Source organism: Chionomys nivalis, chromosome 17 (genome assembly GCF_950005125.1).
Source record: "Chionomys nivalis chromosome 17, mChiNiv1.1, whole genome shotgun sequence".
In the NCBI taxonomy this organism is placed as follows: Eukaryota; Metazoa; Chordata; class Mammalia; order Rodentia; family Cricetidae; genus Chionomys; species Chionomys nivalis.
The window spans coordinates 15,144,078-15,165,141 of record NC_080102.1 but is presented as its reverse complement, the minus strand read 5'-3'; the positions used below and the strand labels follow the sequence as shown (position 1 = coordinate 15,165,141).

Sequence of the window (21,064 nt, the reverse complement as noted above, 5' to 3'; positions counted from 1 at the left end):
TCTGTCTCCTGCTCTTGATTTGGACCTTGAGATTTCAGTCCGGTTTCTCTATACCCCACTCTCCACCCAAACCAGCAACACTTTTGGAGTACTTCTGCCCTTTCTCTGGGACCAAAAGTACATTGGCCTCAAGTTCTGTAGGATTCATTATCTCCTATTTTCTGTAAAAATCATACAAATTAAATATTCAGTTTTTATTATTGTAGTTTACTTTACTTTTACATTATGGATAGAGTATGGGTTTTCATTGTCCTTTTACTGGTAATACCACTGAAATAGAAAGATTGTCACCATCTAATTATATTACATAAAAAATGGGTTCTTCATTCAGAAGATAAGTGGGAAGGACCAGAGGAGGACCCAGATTAGATTATGTCTGCCTTGGACATACTGAGACAATGGTATGGCCTTCTTGTCTGTTTACATTTTTCTTAACTGAGTGATCAAGAAAGCCAAGGAGCACCAAGAGTATCAATAACATAGTCCGCATTCCTGACCTTTGTTCTTCCATTATGTCTATCAGGCTAGAGAGTGTTAAGTCTTTATCCTGTGTGACTTTATTGCGTGTGTACCAAATGCATCCCTAAAACTCATTAGCAGTGACTTCCTATGTGCTGCTTGACTTCTCTAAGCCTGTTCCTCTGTAAGTCTAATGCAATAAGTGCTTTATAAATTGTTATAATATCATATTTTATATATTATGAATTGTTGGAGAAATTCAAGGTGACTTTTCTGGAGTCAACAAATTTTCCCATATCCTGGATCACTCTACTGTTTCTAATATTGTTTGGAATGATACCATAGATACCCTTCTGCCATCTTCCAAAGCCCTACTTAATCAGGCTTGACTATGCAGGTTCTCACAAAGTCTTCACAAGAGCAAGAAACGTAGAAAAGATGCAAGTTCACTCAAGAACTCATCTCAGAAATGAACCAACTATATATCTTACACTTTTGTCAAGGTAAGCCACATGGCTCCAACTTGTCCAGCAGACTCAAGAAATAAGAAACAGATGCAAACGTGTTCCTGAAGACCTCTAGTCATACTGCACCTGATCATTTTGCAATGAAGACATCATTATTTTCAATCCACTCAACTGTCAAAGGTTTTGTTGCAGAAATATTCAATGATCATAATCAATAGTATCATAATGGTTCATACTTGTTTCCATGTTTGCTTTTCTTCACCCATCATTCACACAAAGATTTGCTAATAAAATATGCATTCAGTATGTTGTACATACTTCTCTTGTAGGCCTTTGTGTGTTGTACATACTTCTCTTGTAGGCTGTGTTCATCTGTGTGATTGAGTGGTGAATTTTCCTGCTATGCTAAGACAAGCCGGACTCAAAGCACAGTGTGATCCTCTCCCTCTATATCTCTTGATGATAATAGCAATTGAGCCAATAGAAAGTACATGCCTTGGTAACTAGAGCTATACAGGTAAGTTGCCAGATGCAACTTATGTCCTATTGAGTGCCTGTTTATTCGATGAGGTTTTATTGTTAGGAACCTGGTGCCAACATAGTAGATTTTAGCAGCCTTGCTTCCAAGCATCTCCTGTGACACTTTCAACCATAATCTACACATTGGGTATATCAGCACCATCTGCACATGTGGATAGATCAGCAGCATCTGCACATGTGGATAGATCAATACCATCTCCACATGTGGGTAGATCAGCAGCATCTGCTCATCTAGGTAAACAGTATGTCTTTATCAATAGTCATGTGGTATATGGGGGGATCTGATCTGTGTCTTTGGTATGTGATTAGGACACTTTGGAAATAGAGAAGTCTGACAGTGAGTCTGAGGCAGAAGTCAGTGGTTAGCTTCCCATAAACTCCAGAAGGTCATATTTGTGTAGTTCTCAGAATAAATAGACTGCCCGAGAAAGAATAAACATACCAGTGTCAATCTTCATTTGATATCTTTCTTTAAACATTTCTCCTTTTACTGTGTTTTCTCACCTTTCTCCCATATCTTCCAATATCCAATGTTGCCTAAATCCTGCTCCTTCTTTAGTAGCTTTCTTTCTGTCAGTCTTTAAGGATCAATTTTTCTTTAAAAAAAATATTTTCTCATTCAATATATTCCAACTGCAGTTTCCCCTCCTTCTACTCTTCCCAGTTTTCCCCTTCCACCTGCCCTCTCCCCTAAGATCTACTCAGTGTTTCTAACACTATTTCATTGTGCCCACAACTCAAGTCATCCGGCCTCCCAAGAGCACCAGTGCCCACTGTGCCATGCCTAATCAAGCTTGAGAATCCAGTGGAGAAGCATATGAATGCAATCAAAGATGCATCAATATATTTTTTCTGAACACATAGTATGTGTGCATTCAGGAACTATTTCAATGCCTTAGACGAACAATTTCTAATCTTTTCACAAATCACAGGTTAAGAATTATCTGTAATATATTGAGGGGAGAAGCATGTTCAGAATGGTCCAGGTGACCGTCTCAAGATCCATGGCACTAGTATTAGCAGTGGTACTAGTGATTAATGAAGCTGGCCTTCACTGGAGGCCCGCATTGTTCCAATGCCAAACTTCTCTTGTCTCATCATTCTCTGTGTCAATCAAAAAAGGAAAAAAAAAAGACTAAAACTCAAGAGATGTGTGCCATGCTGCTAAGAATTATGGTACTAGACAGCGTCTGCATTTTTTTTCTGCAAATTCTGCAACTTCTGCTCAGTCACTATAAGAAAAATCTAATGGGAGAAAAAGGATACTTCAACCTGAGAATGTCAAGAGCCCAGCTGGGATTTGAACCAGTTTTCTGACACTTTGAGGAGATGGGAGCTGTGATATATTATGGCGTCCCAGACAATTCTTCCATTTGTTCACCAGGTAATTATTGAGTGCCTTGTGCAGGACGCTGTTCTAAGGTTTGAAATTTCTCGCAGAATAAGAAAGAAAGACTCCATCCCTTATGCAAGGTACTAGGCTTTGAGAAGAGCCACATAGTAAACAATCGGTCAAATGAGTGAATTATGTAGTGTGCTACATGTTCTTGCCGCAGAGAAAGAAGCAGTAGAGTAAGGTCATGAGAACTGAAAGTACCAGAAGGAGGGAGGCTGGATTTCTAAACAGGGAAACAGGGATGATAACCCTTATTGAGAAGGTCCATTTGAGCAAAGACTATTAGAGGTAAGGAATAAGCCATCTAGGTACAAGATCATTTGAGGCAAAATAAGTAGGTATTGATTGGCACTTCTAGACAACAGCAAAGAGACTGTAATCATGAGAAAGGAACATATTGGGGAGGCATAATCACAATGACATTGGTGACATTTGATAGGGACATTGTATGAAGCCTTTTAAACCATTTAAAATGCTTAAAATGAAGACTAAGGGAAGACAGAATTCTGTTGGTTACACTGGATACTCAGATGCAGTTGGCTTGGTGTAGCATGACACTGTTTCCACTTGAGTTTTGAGAGCGTAATGATAAGAGAGATGGAGTTTGATATACTTGAACCTTGGTCCCTTGGTATTCCTAGTAGATTCCATGTGGAATATAAGAGAAACAGAGGAATCTACGGTGAATCTCAGCAAGAAGTCTCTATCAAAAGAGAGTCTACCGTGTGCATTTCTTTCACACGATGTGGGGTGAAAGAATAGGACCTCTTGTCATGAATAAGTTCAGTGTGATGTTTAGGGACTGAATCTGCAACTAGACCTGCAAAGTTGTCTGTTACACATTGGAGTCTATAGTTTGGAAAAAAAGATTGGGCTGGAAATATAGTTTGGTGTTCATCAGCTTATATCATGGTATGAGAACAAAATCATTAGATCCACATAGAGCCCTGATGTGGCATGAAAGTGAAACTCAGTACAGCCAGTGCTGAAGAAAGATGTTTTCCTTCTGATAGAGGTCACAACTGAAACTAGTGAGACAGATGCTGGCAAGTCCAACAGCAGCACCAGTGCTCATTAGCAATGAATGGGGAGTTTCGTGTATATTTTTATGAAAATTGTGGAGTTTTAGGAAGAGACTTCAATCTGTAAAGAGAAAAGAGAGCAGTAGGAGGAAGGAGGAGAGGGGAGAGTGTAGTTATTTTCAATTAGGGGACTGATAGGTAGTCACTAAGTGAAGTCACTCATTCCTACACACGCACACACGCACACACACACACACACACACACACACAAAGCCATAATATATCCCATCATAGCCACGCTCTTTGAATCACCATTTTAGATGTCTTTAAATTGGATTCCTGTGTTAGAGCTTACACAGGAACTAATTGATGGCTCAGACTCCTGCACACTTGCCATGTGTGTGAATCTGCGGCATCAAGGAAAAAAAAAGAGCATTGCTTGGTTTCAATGTGAATAAAAAAGAGAAAATTTCCCTCAGACCATCCTTATATTCACCTTTTGCCTTTTTAAAGGTCTCTAGCACAGTGGTGTCCTAGAACAGTGGTCCTCAGACTTCTAGTCCTTAGCGCTCTGTTACAGTCTTAAAAGTTAGAGAGCATCAAAGAGCTTTTATTTTCATAGCTGGTACAAATATCAGAGGATAACCAACAAAATGGTTAGCAGGTGTTTGAAATTATGAATTTAAACCTTAAAGTTGAATTAGGACTCAGAAAATCTGCCTACAAGAAGCAACAGCTACAGTTTGAATTCATTTCATTTGAAGAAGACGCAAAAGTTTAGATTTCTGTAAGTTCAGCATAAGTCAATGGTGTCACTCAGAAATGATCAAGATTTTATCTTGTCAGCAGTCAGAACACTGGGGATACTGCTATGGCGGGGGAGTATGAACAAATTACAGTGGGCAATGGAGAGTAAATGTTCTCTAACACATTTGAAAGAGCTAACAAAGCCATACTACATGTTTGGAGTGTTACCCATGTTCCTTCACCATTGATGCTGTTCAGAAACTGTTACCAGAGGGGATCAACACAGTTGAGAAACAATGATATCATTCTAGTGATGTTAAAAACATGACTAAAGCCGGGCGGTGGTGGCGCACGCCTTTAATCCCAGCACTCGGGAGGCAGAGGCAGGCGGATCTCTGTGAGTTCGAGACCAGCCTGGTCTACAAGAGCTAGTTCCAGGACAGGCTCCAAAACCACAAAGAAACCCTGTCTCGAAAAACCAAAAAAAAAAAAAAAAAAAAAAAAAAAAAATGACTAAAGGTAAAAGAATGTGAAATAATAGTACATGTGCATGCATTCCTTCAACCAGGAGGGCATGTGCTGTTTTTTTCCTAGAAATATTCTGGCAGAAAGCTATCTTCTCTTTGGGAGACCTGTGTCTTAAGGACTTCATCAGCCATAATGTGTTTAGTTCCAAACCAAGAATAGCCATAGAAGTGAACTTCATGGACCAGGGAAACAGGTTAGTTGGTAAAATGCTGGACTGCCTTGCAAGCTTGAGAACCTGCATTGGGTCCCTAGAACTAGAAAAAAGGAGTTGGGTTAGTTAGCAGGCACTTCTCATCTTACTGATCAACCACCCTAGTCTGTTTGGTAAGTTCCATGCCAATGAGATGCTAGTCTCAAATAACAGGATGGATAGTATCTAAGAAATAGCACCCAACATTGTCCTCTGACCACCACATTTATGTGCACACACACACACACACACACACACACCACAAAATAATAACAAGCAATAAAGTAAGTGAATTTCATAGGCTGCCAGTTGAATGTAATAGTTAAGGGTCCTCGTCACAATTTTCTATACACCTCTTTCCATGAAAGGGTTAAAGTGGGCATTATTAGTGTTAAAAGGTTAGCTAGTTCCAGTGTTGAGTATTTTGTCGACTATCACATTTCTTTTGAATATTTAGACACCGTTTTCTGAATGCATGAGCATTTAAAGCCACCAAAGTAGACATATAGTTTATTGTATATAAATGTATGCTTCTTTTCCTCTTTCTCCCCTCTCCTGTCTTCTTTCTGCAGTCTTAAGTATGATGGCACAAGAGTAGTCAGCAAAAGAGGACAGGGGACGAAGGAAAGGGTTTGAATAAGAATGGTCCCCTATAGACCCATATATTTGAACCCTTGGTCCCCTGTTGATGGAATTGTTAGAAAAATTAGGATGCTGGAGGATGTACATCACTTAGGTTTCAAAAGTCCACACTATTCCCAGTGTGCTCTCTGTCTCATGGTCATGTCACGAGATGTAAGCCTCCCCGCAACCCCCCCCCCCACTACTGCTCCAGCACCATGCATGCCTGCTTGCTGACATGCTTCCCAACATGATGTCATGAGCTCACTCTTTGAAAATGTAAACCCCAAATAAGTCCTTCTCCTCTAAGGTGCCTTGTTCTTGGCATCTTATCACAGAAATAGACAATTAACTAAGACAGGACATTATAAAAAAGTAAAAGAAGTAAGTTCCTATAGTTTGCCAAACTGATATATTACAAGAAGCCGAAGTCATATTTACTACCTATTTTTTTTTTTTTTTTTTTTTTTGGTTTTTCAACACAGGGTCTCTCTGTAGCTTTGGAACCTGTCCTAGAACTAGCTCCTGTAGACCCCAGGCAGGCTTCGAACTCACAGAGATCCTCCTGCCTCTGCTTCCCGAGTGCTGGGATTAAAAGTGTGTGCCACAAGTGCCTGGGCCATAGTTACTACTTTCTGATAGTTGTCTGTGAGTCTCATTTTGTCCCACCAGTGACTATGAAAAAGCTAATTTCTCTGATTTTTCACAATCAACCATTTAGGCCTCATACAGGCTCATCCAGTAGAGGCTTTACACCGTAATTACATGCTTACAATTGCAGTGTTCTCTTATAACTCAAAAACAAGTAAATTAAGAGAGAATTTGTATTGCAAAAAGAGGGGATAATTAGATTAAAAAATAAAATTTGGCTTTAAAGGCACTTTTCAAGGTGTTCTTTCAACACTAAATTTCTGTAAAGTATTTAATTATTAACAGAAAAGCTTCATCTTTACCTTGGAAAGTTCAAATTTTACTACACAAGACTACTTTCTGGCTAAACACAAATTATAAATACTATAAATCATAGCTGAAATTATTGCATATCGATAAATTAAAATAAAAATCATTTGCAAAACTAGTAATATTTTGCAAGCCACCTTCCTCTTGGATATGAGCCTTGCATAAAGTCTGCCTGTAAAAGAGAAAGTAAAGGTTTCTAAAATGCATTTTCATTTTGTCGATACAAAGACCAGTAATAGTTCAGAACGGAAATGTCTGGAATCCTGCTTCATGTCACAGTGCACAGAGGTTAAGATAATAAACTGCCTAAGGCCTCTTTCAGGGCAGCAAAAACAAACCAAAATTGTCTCTGGGGTTGTAAATCGAGGAACGATGCGGCAAAAGTGAGCATGCAGAAAGAAACTGGGGTAAATGTTTTTTTAATGTTTGCCGTTGGGCAGGATTTTTTTTTTTTTCTGTTAGTTTACTGTTCCTAGAAAATATGAAATGCTTTATCTCAGCTCTTTGGACTATTATTATTTTGATGTAGCCTCTTACTGTGAGGGAAAAAGAAGACCTGGCAGCTATTTTAAAAAATGAAAAAAATGATTGTCTAGTGATAGATACAAAGAGGAGCGTGGGCACTGGAAGGCAGAGAGAGGGGGTACGGAGAAAGGATGTGATACCTACGCACTCCCTGCTCTTACCTTCCGGAGAGGGCAATGTGCTAATTCATGCATGTGATAGATTTAGTCCATTATTCCAATTCATACATAGAAGTAAGGGCATCAGGCTATGGTATTTACTCCCAAAACTCGACTGAGGTTGGGTTGGAGTTAATAGGTCGCTGCTTCAAGGGGCTATGATGGAAGATCATCTTCATGCTACAGAAGAGAAGTGGAGGGCGGATAAATCTAAAACCTGGAGCAGACGGGGGGATCGTTGTCACCATGACTCATTAGTGCCACCCCTTAATTAAGCTAATGTGCAGCGGAGTAATAACGATTTAATAATACAGCCAAGGTTGAGAATTAGCTGATAAACAGGGCCATGACTTTTCATCACAATTGGTTAGGGAGATGTTAAACAGTGAATTGTGGTAGGAACTCAGCCCCATCCCCATTCCGTTTGCTGTGTTTATGTGGGGGCATATTCCTATAAGTTCACACAGCCTCAAGCTTGAATTGACTTCTTGTAAGCAGATGTCGCCAAATTTATGATTAATTATAGTAAAATAGTTATAATAGAATCACATTATATATACATGTTCTGAAGGAAAAGTGAGGGTTAGCTTTAGAACCACTAGAGTTTCTAATAAAAGGAAACTATTCACGAAAAGTGTCCATGACAGGCTGGTGAGGATACAACCTCAGTTGACTTGACACGTTTGGGTAAATCAGTCTGTGAAGCACAGCTGATGGGCTCAATCCTCGCTTCCTTAGGCAATGAGCAAGTCACAGGATGACCTTTCAGGATAAGGAGTTTAATGTTTTGATGTATAAGCAACTTCGTCCTCCTGCCTTCTCCGTCCTAATTTACTGTCCTCTCTGACTGGTTTATAGGAGTCTTCAAAAAATTTGATTAGCCTGACTTGAAGGAAACTTGCAGAACTTTCAGGGTAATGATGTGTCAGCTCTAAACTCCTTCAGCTCTGCTGAGGGGAAAGATTTTGAGTAGGAGAGAGCCAGGTTCAGAGGTGCTGACTTGAGAAACACGCTACAAAGTACATTTGCACCTGAAGGCTCTCAGATTCTAGCTTTTTTGATCATGCCAAAGGAAAGAATGTCATGATGGGCAAAAGAACAAGATTAAGCATCAGCATCAAAACAACAGCAGCTATTAAGCATGTGCTCACTTGAATTCTTCAGGACCAAAGTTCTCTCTCATCAGGATCAGGAAAATGGTCCACATGATTTCAAACAGAAGAAGGAAATGGCCACTTCCTTAGATGGGGCGGAAGGGCCGTAGACAGAGGTGCCATGTGTGATTAAGAGCCACATGAGCTCAGTATGCCACAGGAAGGAGCAGTTAGGGCTGGGCATGAAACCTGCTGCTGATTAGTGAGCCATGCTTAAGAATGCTGGTTGAATGAGAATCATCTCAGGTCATTAACTCATCCTGTTGCTCTTTTTGCCACTACCTGCCACCGTCTGTCTCTTATGTGCAAGACCCTCAGGGAAGCACAGCAGTAGAGGAGTTTCTTCGTGTTCTCATTACCAGAGTTGGAGATCAAACGACCACAAATCCTAGCCACGAGTCAAGAATTACTTTGGAAGATTGAGAAGCCCAGGCTTCTGCTTTATGGTATCCGTGATCCAAAACCAGAAGATTCAGAGGCTTGGACTAGATTTATCTGGTGTTTGTTCATTTTATTAAAGGTTGATGGTGGATATCAGAGGAGACCTTTGTTGGGGATTGGTTGAAACTCATGCATATCATCTCCTAATATGGTCTGGACTTCCTCATGGCAAGGTTGTTGAGTTCTGGTGAACACTGAACTGTGAGTCAGGTAAAAGCTGTGTCTTTTATGGCCCAGGCTTAGAAATAATGTGGTATAAATTCCACTGTACTCCATTGGTCAGTATGGTCACATGCCTTGCTGAAATTCAGTGGCTAGAAACATTAGCCCCTGATAGCAGAAGTAATGTCAGTTACAGTGCATAAAATATATGTACATATGTGTAAAAAATACATATATGCTATCATTTTGCAAAAATATATTCTGAAAATTTTAAATCAAACAATTATTACATATTGTCTTTCCTATTACTATGATAAAGCACAGTCACCATTGTAAACTTATAAAAGAAAGCTTTTAATTTGGCTTATGATTTCAGAGAATTAGAGCCCATAATCACAGAGGAAAGGAACAACTGAGAAACTGAGAATTCACATCTGGATCCATAACCACAGTGGAGAGAGAGAAAGAGAGAGAGAGAGAGAGAGAGAGAGAGAGAGAGAGAGAGCGCACTAGAAATGGCTCGAGCTCACACCCACTGACGCACTTCCTCCAATAAGGTACAATTATTTGGGATAAGAAGTATCCCAAAGAATTGTGCCAAGTATCCAAATACAGGAGCCTATGGATGGGAGCCTTTGGCATTTAAAGCACCACACATAATGAAGTAAGCAGTGAAAGCATTATTTGTGATTCTTTTGAATATGGTGGCATAAGGAATCATTCTATTAGTAGAAGCATATTAATAAAAAGTGCTGGCCGAGTATTTGCATACTCCCTCTCTCCCCATTTCTTGGTGAATGTCTCACTGTCTGTCTGTACCATTTTCTCTTAACACAGTTTTTTTCTTAAACTTGAAACATGGCGAGGAAGGGTGGTAATTACAAATTGCAAACTAGAAAATGCATGTTGTATCATAATTCCTTTGCGTAAACAATGGTTAGTAATAAGTAAACAAAGAATAATTGTAGGCTAGATCTACTGCTTTCTGTTGAATATTCTAAAACCAAAGCAAGACTTTCTCTGTAAAATAAAAATAAAATGTTCGCAAGTATTTGGAAGATATAATTCACACGCCTGCCAATTTAAAACCTTCTCCTTGCCTTAGTCTAACAGGTTGAAAGAGTAATAAAATAAGATAATACCTAGATATCTGTACCAATGAAGATATTTTAAAGGATTCTTGATGCTTCAGCCCTATTCTTTTGGCAAAGACTGGTTCAGAATGATAAAAATAAAACCATTGACCTAGAGCTTTCAGCTAGCCTAACCTAAATTCCTGGGACCCATGTGGGGAAAGGCGGAGCCAAGCCTTATTAGTAAATGTATTTACAATCCATCATTTATCAAAGGCTGTGCCTTTCACTTCCTGTTTTTTTATTTTTAATTTTAATTTTTAAATTTTTTATTTTAATTTTTTATTACTTATGCTCAGTTCTCTAGGAGATCCAGTGAGCAGTAAGAGGCCTTGATCAGGTAGCTTCTATATAAAGCCTAAAGACTCCCATTATCTTATTACAATTCCCCGCATGCTGACAGAATTGACTCCGTCTTTCCCACTGTGGCATGACTAATGTTCCCCGACTTCATGGGACCACCCTGAGTCCAGAGCCCCTAGGCAGACTAGCGCTCTTTAGTATGCTGGCATCTGAGTCTGCTAACATTCAGTCCTGAAATAATTATTCTCACCTGCTGGAGCAAGTGATGAAGTTGGCAACAGGGTTGTCAGTGAGAAGAGATAGACACCTCCAAGTAAAGAAAAAAGGTGCTTGACGATGGCTATTTTACCCCTAAGACTTAAGTACCTGCGTATAAACCCTATTATCTTGTTGTTATGATATTTAGAAAATTCTACTTTCAAGGGGGTTTTCCCAGTAGAGATAATAACTCAAGGATGAGTAAAATTTTCATTGCCTTTTTCTCTTGCAACTTTTCGTGTGTGTGTGTGTGTGTGTGTGTGTGTGTCTGTGTGTCTGTGTTAGGAGAAAACAAGAGCTGCATATCTTTCTTCAGGGAATCTAGGCTTATTGCCTTTCCCAAGCACACTGAGATGTTGAACATTTTGTGCTTTTCCAGGCATGGGGTGACATTGACAGACACTCCTTTCCTTCTTTCTCCGCAGTCAGCTACGGTGAAGCTGTCAAAACCAGTGGCCCTGTGGACGCAGCAGGATGTCTGCAAGTGGCTGAAGAAGCACTGTCCAAACCAGTATCAGATCTACAGTGAGTCATTCAAACAACATGACATAACTGGTAAAGTCTGCAGTATCCAAAGACTCTCCTCATTCCCCTCCCCTCCTTTTCCGTGCCCATACAGCAAAACAGTAGCTTCCTGCTGAAGTTTGCTGCTAGAAGGGGGGGTCTAGAGCAGGCAATCAACTCCAGGCCACATGAGCCACGGTACTGAACAAATCGGGTGGTTCGTAGAGAAAAGTAGATTTGGATTATCTAATGCAAGTGTGTGGGGTTGGGGGTGACTGATCCTAGAGTAAACAAGAACGCATCCGTCCTAATGAAAAGAAGAAAAGTCTGTCTAATCAACTTCATTTTAGGATCAGTGTGGGGATTTTGTGAAGATGAAGACTCTCTCCGTGGGAGAATCTTTCCTTGTTTTCTGCTCATTAAATCAAGCGTATTGACTTTGCTGACTGATTAGCTACATATGTGAAACTAATGATGTGGAGGAATCAATAGGAGAAAGTCACTTTCCCTGCCAAACCAGTCCTATCCTGTCAATCATACAGCTGTGAGGTACACTCTACTTTGTTCCCGTCCAGAGGTTGTCTAAGTTTCTGAAGTGAAGTTGTGCTTGCTGCTGTCGCTGAGATGAACACATTGAAGTCATGTAGGGAAACAACATTTCCATCGGGGGTGTTAAAGCCTTCCATTGAGAAGATAAGGAAGTGTTTGGGTTCAGAAACGCAGGGAATGGTGTGGGTGAGAAATTGCTGTCCCCACCTTCATGCCCACCTCTGGAGTAAGGAGGAACATATCTGGACTTGACCTGGGCATAGATTTCACCTGTCTATTGGCAGCTCTCCTCCATGTCCCCCTTCACAACCGTGCATGGAAAGACAGGGCTGAGGAATTGCTCTATGGGAAGAAATGTTTGAAATTCATGAGTCCAGTCTAGAACCTTCCTTTCTTCTGATGGAAAACTGAGCCCCTGGTGGGAAAACAAATCGCTTGCCTTGGGATAGCCAAGCACCCTGTATACCAAACCTTTTCCCCAAGTCCTCGTTCTACCTTGACAAATGTCCACCTTTCTCGTTCTGATCACTTCTATTACTTTGGAGGAGGGTCCATTAAGGAAAATGTACTTCCCTCGAAGTTCAGTTTTCCCATGCATCTCTGCTGTGTAGAGCTAATCTTCCACCTCCCCCAAATAAAATTTGCCCGAGAGTTCTCAAAGTACATTCAATGGTGTCCTTGAACCTAGTGAAACAAGGAGGGGGTATGTCAGGTGGAGAGGAGGGTGCCACCAAGAGCAGCTCCCTCCATGGCTGACTTACATGCTTCATTCAGTAAGGAGGGTTATCAAGATTTTTTTAAATGTTCAACTGAGTAATTTTAGTCTTGCTATGTAAGTAATAGGAAATTGTACAATAAACATGCCCAAGTATATATAGTTCAATCTGATTTGACAAAATAGTGCATTTCTGACTCAAAAAAGTTCATTTTCTGTACCCAACCCCCACCCCAGATACTGCTGATGGCCCTTTAGAATGAAATCCCTAGAACTCTAAAGGTAGTGAGGGCGCATAGCCTTGAAGTGTTTAGATTTCACATCCTAGTCCCTTGTCTTAAAGTGTATGCACAAGGAAAGCCCACAGAGGGTCTGTTGATCTACTCCAAGAATGATCAGTCCATCAGTAACTCTGCCTAGCAGATAGCCGTTATCTCCATCAGATAATGGCTGCTTATCATGCTTTAATCGTCCTTTAATTCCTGCCTGTTGGAGTAGGGACAAAGCCTTTTCGCCGTCTAACTTGTGAGCAGTGGTATCAGGAATTATGGCGCCTCGAGAGACAGATGAGTCTTGTAAAGGCTTATATAAAAAGGACAAACAGTACCCTCAGAGCTAACGACTTCAGAGTGGAGGAAATAACAAGGTGCTTGGCTAAGTGACCTGAAATAAAGGAAGGAGCATGAGGTGTGTGTTGTAGGGTTGTCACACAGCTCTAGACTGAATCTTTGGTCTCCTCAAAACACCTGTGGTGTCAGTAAGCCACGACACGGGTCTGAGGGCAAGATAAACTGCTTACTCTGGCAAGCTATTCAACCTCACTTCTTTGTCTCCAAAATAAAGACAGTACTTAAAGCATCACAGAGTTGTGAAAATTAAATATTATAGGTAAGCCACTAAGCCACCCCTTCTACCTGTAAGACTATGTTCTTATTTATTTCAAGTCTTATCTGGAATTGTGTAAATAAAAATCCCCAGACTTTATTCTAAGATCAACCTATTTCTGGCAGGCAAAGAAAGCAGGGAATTATTTGGGGACTTGGGGAACAGAGAGAATGATTTCAGGCTAACATTTGACCCACATCTTTTTGACATTCACCTGTTGAAAGCCACAGAACACCACTCCCTTCCCTTGTTCTCTGACCTCGGCTCCTCTTCAAATGAATGTGTAGCACCTAAATCATCCCAAGTCCGTGTGACTGGAAACTAGCTTCCAAAATTTATACCGCTCTGTAGTAGTTGGTCACCTGACATTCAGTGCTTTGGAAACCCCAGTACCCTCAGAGTCTGTGACGATAACCAAGGAAGATAAGTTCATTCAAAATAAAAATGAGGCTAGGAGCATAGCTAAATTGGTAGAGTGCCTAGGTTGTCCTTCACAAAGCCCTGGGTTTGGTCCCAGCACCACATAAAGCAACTGTGGTGGTATACACTGGTAATCTCCCCACGTGGGAGGTAGAAACGGGAAAATCGGGTGTTCGATGTTATCCTCAACTATCTAGTGAGTTACAGGCTAGCCCAGGACACAAGAGACCCGGTCTCAAAACAAAACAACAGCAAAAAGCAATTAAAATAGAATGTCATGGCAAACCTCAATAGCCCGTGCAACCCGTAGAGTAACTTGGAGAAGTGGCAGGAGCTGCTGCCAGGAACAGGCCCAAGCCCAGGAGTGCAGCCTTACTGTAAATGCAGAGCATTAGCTCCATGCACTGCAGATTGCTTGACGTTTAAACGAGAGAGATAGTTCCAGTACCTCCCTTGTGGTGCTGCTGAGAAAGGTGACCACATCGCAGAACACATACAATAAACATGGAGTGCTGCAGTTTTCCCATGTGCTGTCCTGGTTTCCGAGAAAGCAGGCCACACATATAAGCCGTGTTGTATTCATCCAGCTCTATTATCCTGAACACTGGGAGAGTAGCGCCCGAAGGGGAAACAAAATAGTTTGGGCTGGTACGTACCCTGTGCTACTCGGAAAGGCTATGAGCAAGATTATTTACCTGTCTGCCGAGGGATGCTGTTCATTTGTTTTTCCTTAAAACAAGGATAAAGAGGTTCTTGCTCACAAAGGGAACATGTTCTGTCAGTCAGTGTATCATGTAACATAAGCGCCTCTTGATTTCGACGCAGCCAGTTCAATGATGGTAAAATGAGCATCCATTAAATGGAGAGAAGGGGAGAAGCAGTAGGCAGGTTTCCTCAGTCAAATTACTCTTGATGATCTTCACCCCAACTTTTAAGACACAGTAAGCAGCTGCTTGATGTCGCACAAGCTAGTCTCCCTCAGTAGCATGAGAGTGACGTTTAATTTAAAGGGTCATCGGGAAAATTAAATGGGATGGTGTGTGGGAAGGGCCAAACTTAATGCTGACAAGCAGTGGGCAGGCATCCATTTAGCAAGTGTTCATGAAGCACTTACCTCTTAGTGGGTTTGAGAAACAAGGAAATAAGGTAATGGGGGATCCATGCGGGGCGTGGGGGTGGGGGTCCTGAAAATACTGTCACACCGTTTTGTGTTACCTAATTCTGAATGGAAGGAGCTGTTTTTTCAAGTCTGGGTCATAGATAACTAATAGTGAACTAACCTCTCACTTTTGTATGCACTTCTGCCTTTAATACTGATTTTAATTACTAATACGATATAATTACTAACGATCAACAGCAATCTGAAACTATTTAGCAGAAACTTCTGTGTTTTGAAGGGCCTGCATTCACCTAACTTTTATTGTACGGTGAAGTTTCTTTGCTTTCTCTCCTGTGCCCAGTTTCTCAGCTCAGCTTCGTCATAGATGTACACATAGGAGAATAGATGGAATTTTTAGGGTTCTGTATGGAAGGCCTTGAAATACATCCCTGGAGAAAAAGCCAGGACTTGAGTAGAACAAATTTTTATCTATTTGCATGCAAATTATGTCCACAGAGGTTTGCTGACTCCTCAGCTTCTGTGGAGAAGTGATCTTGGCCTTGAATTTGTCCATTGATCTGAGCCATCCTAACCTGTAACTGTGTCTGCTGCTGGGTTCTTTTTGAACTAATTATTGCACGTGATCTGTTTCCTCAGTCATGAATCAAATAAAGTTCTTAAGCACATATTAATTTTTGTATGAGGAAACGATTTCAACTTTTTTTTCAGACAAACTCTCACGAGGTAGCCCTATCTTGTCAGGAACTTGCTTAGGGACTACTGGTCCTTACACTTATAGCATCCTTCTGCCCTCAGTCTCTGACTGCTAGAATCATGGGAGTGTGCCATCACACCCACCTTGATTTTAACCCGTTTGAAATTTACATGTAACCTTAAAACACTTTTGTATTTATACTGTTATGAGCAATTCCACTATATTAATATTTTTCTTATGCCTTTGTTTCAAGGACATTGAATTGTAACCAGATTTTCAGTTCAGTTGTTGTAAAATCCAAGAAAAGATATGTTTTAACTCACCAGGGCTTCAAAGCCTTTATAAGTTTCCTTTTAGGATTTCTGATAATTCTGTTGTGTTCAGAAGGCACCTGCTATTTTGTGGCAGATGTGTTTAATCAGACGAGAACTTACTTGTGTTAATTCCCTGCAGAAGCGTCCTTAAAAAGAAGGAAGGTGGTCAGAACACTGGAGAGACATTAAGATATATAGATTGAAATCATCAGATTAGGTGTGAAGGGAAGAAATCTACCTGTTTTTCTCTGCTTGCCAGATTCCTTCCCTAGCTCCCTGGGGCCTGGTTTGGAATGCTGATGAAGAGGCTCTGTTAGGCCTAGGCATAAGCTCACAGGCAGTTTTCAGATTCCCTTTTATGCACAGTTAAGAATCTTTTCAGGTTGGAGGAGATTTCAGCTCCTGGCTGTGCCAAGTGTTCCTGTGGTAGCTGCTAAGTCACCTCAACTTCTCTGGCTTCAAACCCAGTATCTGTGAGGACTCTTTTTCCCTGCCAACTTTAAAGACTTATTTTCATGAGCAAGGCACTCGCAATTTCTCAGAATATAAAATATTTTTAAGCTACCTTGAATATATGCATGAATGGTTTCTGTTGGTCTGTTTCATGCAACAGCAATGTGTGTGCTTTACATGTCTGCAGGAATAGGGATCTTGTGAATATCTCTTGCAGGTGTTCCTTATTCTCTCTCTCTCTCTCTCTCTCTCTCTCTTGAGTGGAAAGGCTTCTACCATTACCTTTCTCCTTGTTCCACCTAGAATCATGATTACCACAGAGGCTCACAACTGTTCAAAATGCAGAGAATAAACATCAGTGGAGCGCTCAGTCACAAATGGGACATCTATCTAACACCTCCTCTCCGAGGCTCAGTGGTCATTGTTGAGAACAAGGGTAGAAAGATTGCAAGAGCCACTGATCAGGAAAAATCAGGTTGAAACTATGTTTTCTGAACTTGGCAGGACCACTGGTATACTCACAGTAGCCGTGGTTGTCTGCATAAGCCCAGTTTAAGAGGTTGCTACTCAATATCTTTGCATGAAAAATGAAGAGAAACCGTGAATCCTCTCCCCTCCCTAAGCTGCTGTGTACTGTGTGTGGTTTCTATAGTGGGCGAGTCTATTCTCTCTAAGGGCGTGGCTCCTGGTAGATAACCACACTACAGTGGGTGGTCACAAATCCAGGATTATATGGACAGCACAAATTGGGGTTGATGAGTTATTTTTTTTAAAGACGTTTGGAATGGGATGTGGATGGGGACAGATCTGGAGGAAGTTAGCAGAGGGAGCTGGACATGAATATGATCAAGCTATAGTGATGATATTCTTAGAGAATCAATAAAAATGTCTTTAAAATACACTTAGTGATATTCATGTCCCTAAAATTTGACTGTTCTGCTTAGACTATGGAGTAAAGAGAACCACTTTATCTTTTTCAGTCTTTTTGAATGTGACTCCATGCATTCACTGGCATTGTTCTGCCAAGTGCTGATTTTTCTGAGCCCCCTACCCCTTTAACCTTCTGCAATTCCTCCCTTTATTATGGGTTGTTCCCCATAGGAACCGATGCGTGTGTAGTTAACAAATGTGAAAAGAAGTGGAATGATAACTTCTGTGACGCACCAGTGAGGACACTAGTATATTCCCTGGCATAACCACAGGAAGTGCGGAAGGATTTCACTGCGCTCTCTGCCTGTTTCTCATCTTCATTCTCCTTCCCCTGGATCTTGTGGTCTTCTTTTCTCTACCTCTGTATTTTGGGCCGTTCTGTGCTTTGAGTGCCTCCTCAAGCATTTCTTCATATCTGCACAGTAAAATACCTAACATTAGGACCTGAGTTGTCTCTTATGATGTTTCAGTAAGAGCATTGATTTTAAGTCTTAATTCTTTTCAACAGAAAACTTACTCTCTACTTATTTACTGACTTAAAAAAAATTCTCAGCATTCTTAAACCAAGGGCTTAGATTTCTTGATTTGGAGGCTGTAATAGACTTTTCTAGTTGGAAAGGATTGTCAGTGCTGTCCAAGGTTTATTTAGCCAATGGGGAAAAAAAATTTGTTCAGAAATAACCCAAAAGTTGTGAAAAAGACATCAAAATATTGACATTATCCCTGATACTTTTTAATGGCTGCCAATTAAATTTTTTCCTAAATGAATGTACTAAGATAGTTTTCCCTCAAAAGCAGGCATCCCATCACTGACATTCAGTTCATGGCAAAAAAAAAAAAAAGAAAAAAAAAGACTACCTCAGGTTACATGCCAAGACAGAATGTGGCACTGGGCCAAGCACATGCCATCCAGAGGGCAGATAAAAGCCTAGAAGGATTAGTCAGGCAGTCTCTGATCATCAAAATCAAGATGAATGTCCCTCAAGCAATCCACCCAGGTAGTTCTCAGTCTCTCCTCCCCACTGTCCTCGGTGGATGGCTATCCAACCCTTGCCTGAACACTTCTTGGTGAACTGCGGAGCTAGAGAGTTGACTTAGCAGCTAAGAACACAGGCTACTTTCTTAATTTGGTTCCCAGGCCCACATAATGTCTGTAACTCCGGTTTTAGGAGATCTGATGCCCTCTTCTGGTCTCTGCTGGAATCAGGCACACATACAGGCAAAAATTCACACATGTGAAATAAAAGTAAATAAACCTTTTTAAAAAATTAAAACCAATATTTCAAAAGATTAGCCTTTTATGACATCAAGTAATTCCCAATAGTTAGAAACTTAATATGTACACACATAACTGTGAAGATGAAGAAGAAACTACAAGATAAATGGAAACTTTGGAATTTCATGGTAAAGGAACAATTTCATCAAATGTTTATTTGATGTAGTAGTGACAGAACTGAAAGGGCAATTGTTCCATTAAATAGCCATATGACAAAAAAAGAAGAATGATATTATTTAAATGATTTAATTTTCCATCCAAGAAGTTAGCAAAGGAAGAACATACTAGTGCCAGAGTGAAGGGTCAGAAACCATACATTTAAGAGCTGAAACTAATAAAAGAGAAAATGTGCAGACCCTAAAAAAAATACAAAGATTAATTTTGATAAAATGCCCTAGTTAGACTGAACAAGAAAAAAAGACAATATCAAGAAAGTGGTTTAATCACTAAATTTTAGATAATTTAAGTATTATATATGATTAAGTAAGTGTGCTATTATTATCTGATATAAACTATGCTTATGCCAATACATTTAGTAGCATGTGAGAAATGTGTACAAAGATGTTTATGACAATACATTTAGCTGTATGTTTGAAGTATGCAAATTTCCCCCAAAATTCTTAAGTTAAAACTGACTCCAGAAAGATAGACAACTTAATTAGTCACATATTTCTTAGTGAATTAAATTTATGCTTAGAACTTACCACAAAGAGAAAGAAACCTAAGTCCTGAAAGGTTTCTCGGTCAGGTCAAGCGGATGGTGATGCTAAACCTTCCAGTCACTCCAGGAAGTAGAAGGAAAGGTGTGTGTGGAGGGGGATCCTTCAAATCTCAGAATAACCATTATCAAAACAAGAAAAAAGATTCAAGAATGTTATAGACTCTCTTAATACTTGTAATTATATAATTGAGACAGACCTAAAAATTTTTGATCTCAATTTTGCCTCATACATGCACACAGCAGGGAGAGAGCTTTGAAAAAAACTAGTCTTGTATTTTTGAGGTTAGTGAAGTAAGGTCAGGAGGGGCAATATAAAACTCTACTGTAGAATGAATGGAAAAACTATTTTCCCCTTTTTCTTTTTTTCTCCTTTGTTTTGTTTGATTGTTGAATGAAGAAGACCTTACAATGTTCCTCAGAGAATAGAATATACTTTCATTGCAATAGATGAAGAATAAAATTGGCAAAATTTAACACTTATTCATCACAAAAATGTCTCAGATAAAGATTAAACAAAATCTTTATGATAAATAGTATCTATAATAAATGTATAGCTAACGGTTTAAAAACTAGATATTTTTTTCTCCTAAAACTCAGAGCAAAGCAAGAGGAGATATTCTTTCCGTCTACCAAATATTTGCACAAGATTATGAATGGGAAACAAAATAAGTAAAAAAAATTAAAGACACAAGGATTATAAAGGAAGAAGTAAAACTATTATTTAAGTAGAAATATTTACACAATATCAAGGACACAAATAATCAAGGGGAATTCTTACAAGAACTAATAATTGAATTTAGGAAACATACAGAAAATAATAATATGTAAAAATTAATATAAAACATACACAACTATTCAGAGAATTACAAAATATTAAGCTGGGTAATGGTAGTGCTCACTTTTAATCCCAGCACTTAGGAGGCAGAAGCAGGCAGATCTCTGAGTTTGAGGCCAGCCCGGTCTACAAGAACTACTTCCAGGACAGCTAGGATTGTTACGCAGAGAAACCCTGTCTCGAAAAACAAAACAAAACAAAACAAAAAACATAACAAAACAAAAAACTGCTAAAAAAATAGAAAGTCTGAATAAATGGTGTTCCATCCACATTTATGTGATAAATTCTCAACATTAAAATGTGTATTTTTTCCAAGATGATTTCTATCTCTCCTACAGTATCAAAATTCCAGAAACTATTTTTAAGAGCAATAAACACATTAATTTTTAAATTATGTGAGAATTTAAAGAAGCTGGAGTAGTGACAGCAATTTAGAGTGTGTGAGGACTTGCCCACTTGACTTCAGGACTTACTAAGACAAACTATAAGGACAGGCTTCTAGACCAATAGAACAGAACAGGAGTTCAAGAACTACACTCGCACATGGGTGACCAATAAATTTCAAAAATGATACTAGAGAGAAA

At 39.8% G+C, this 21,064-nt stretch overlaps 1 protein-coding gene across 2 annotated transcripts in view; it reads left to right on the top strand.

Annotated features, from left to right (window-relative positions):
* The window catches only part of Samd12 (sterile alpha motif domain containing 12), a 386,502-nt gene that overhangs the window by 144,301 nt on the left and 221,137 nt on the right, over positions 1–21,064 (top strand). Inside the window, exon 3 of one of the 2 annotated variants that reach the window (XM_057792075.1) lies at positions 11,490–11,589. In XM_057792075.1, coding sequence (XP_057648058.1) covers positions 11,490–11,589 — 100 coding nt within the window. Of the gene's footprint in view, positions 1–11,489; positions 11,620–21,064 lie in introns of both variants that reach the window. The other variant, XM_057792074.1, reaches the window with a different exon arrangement.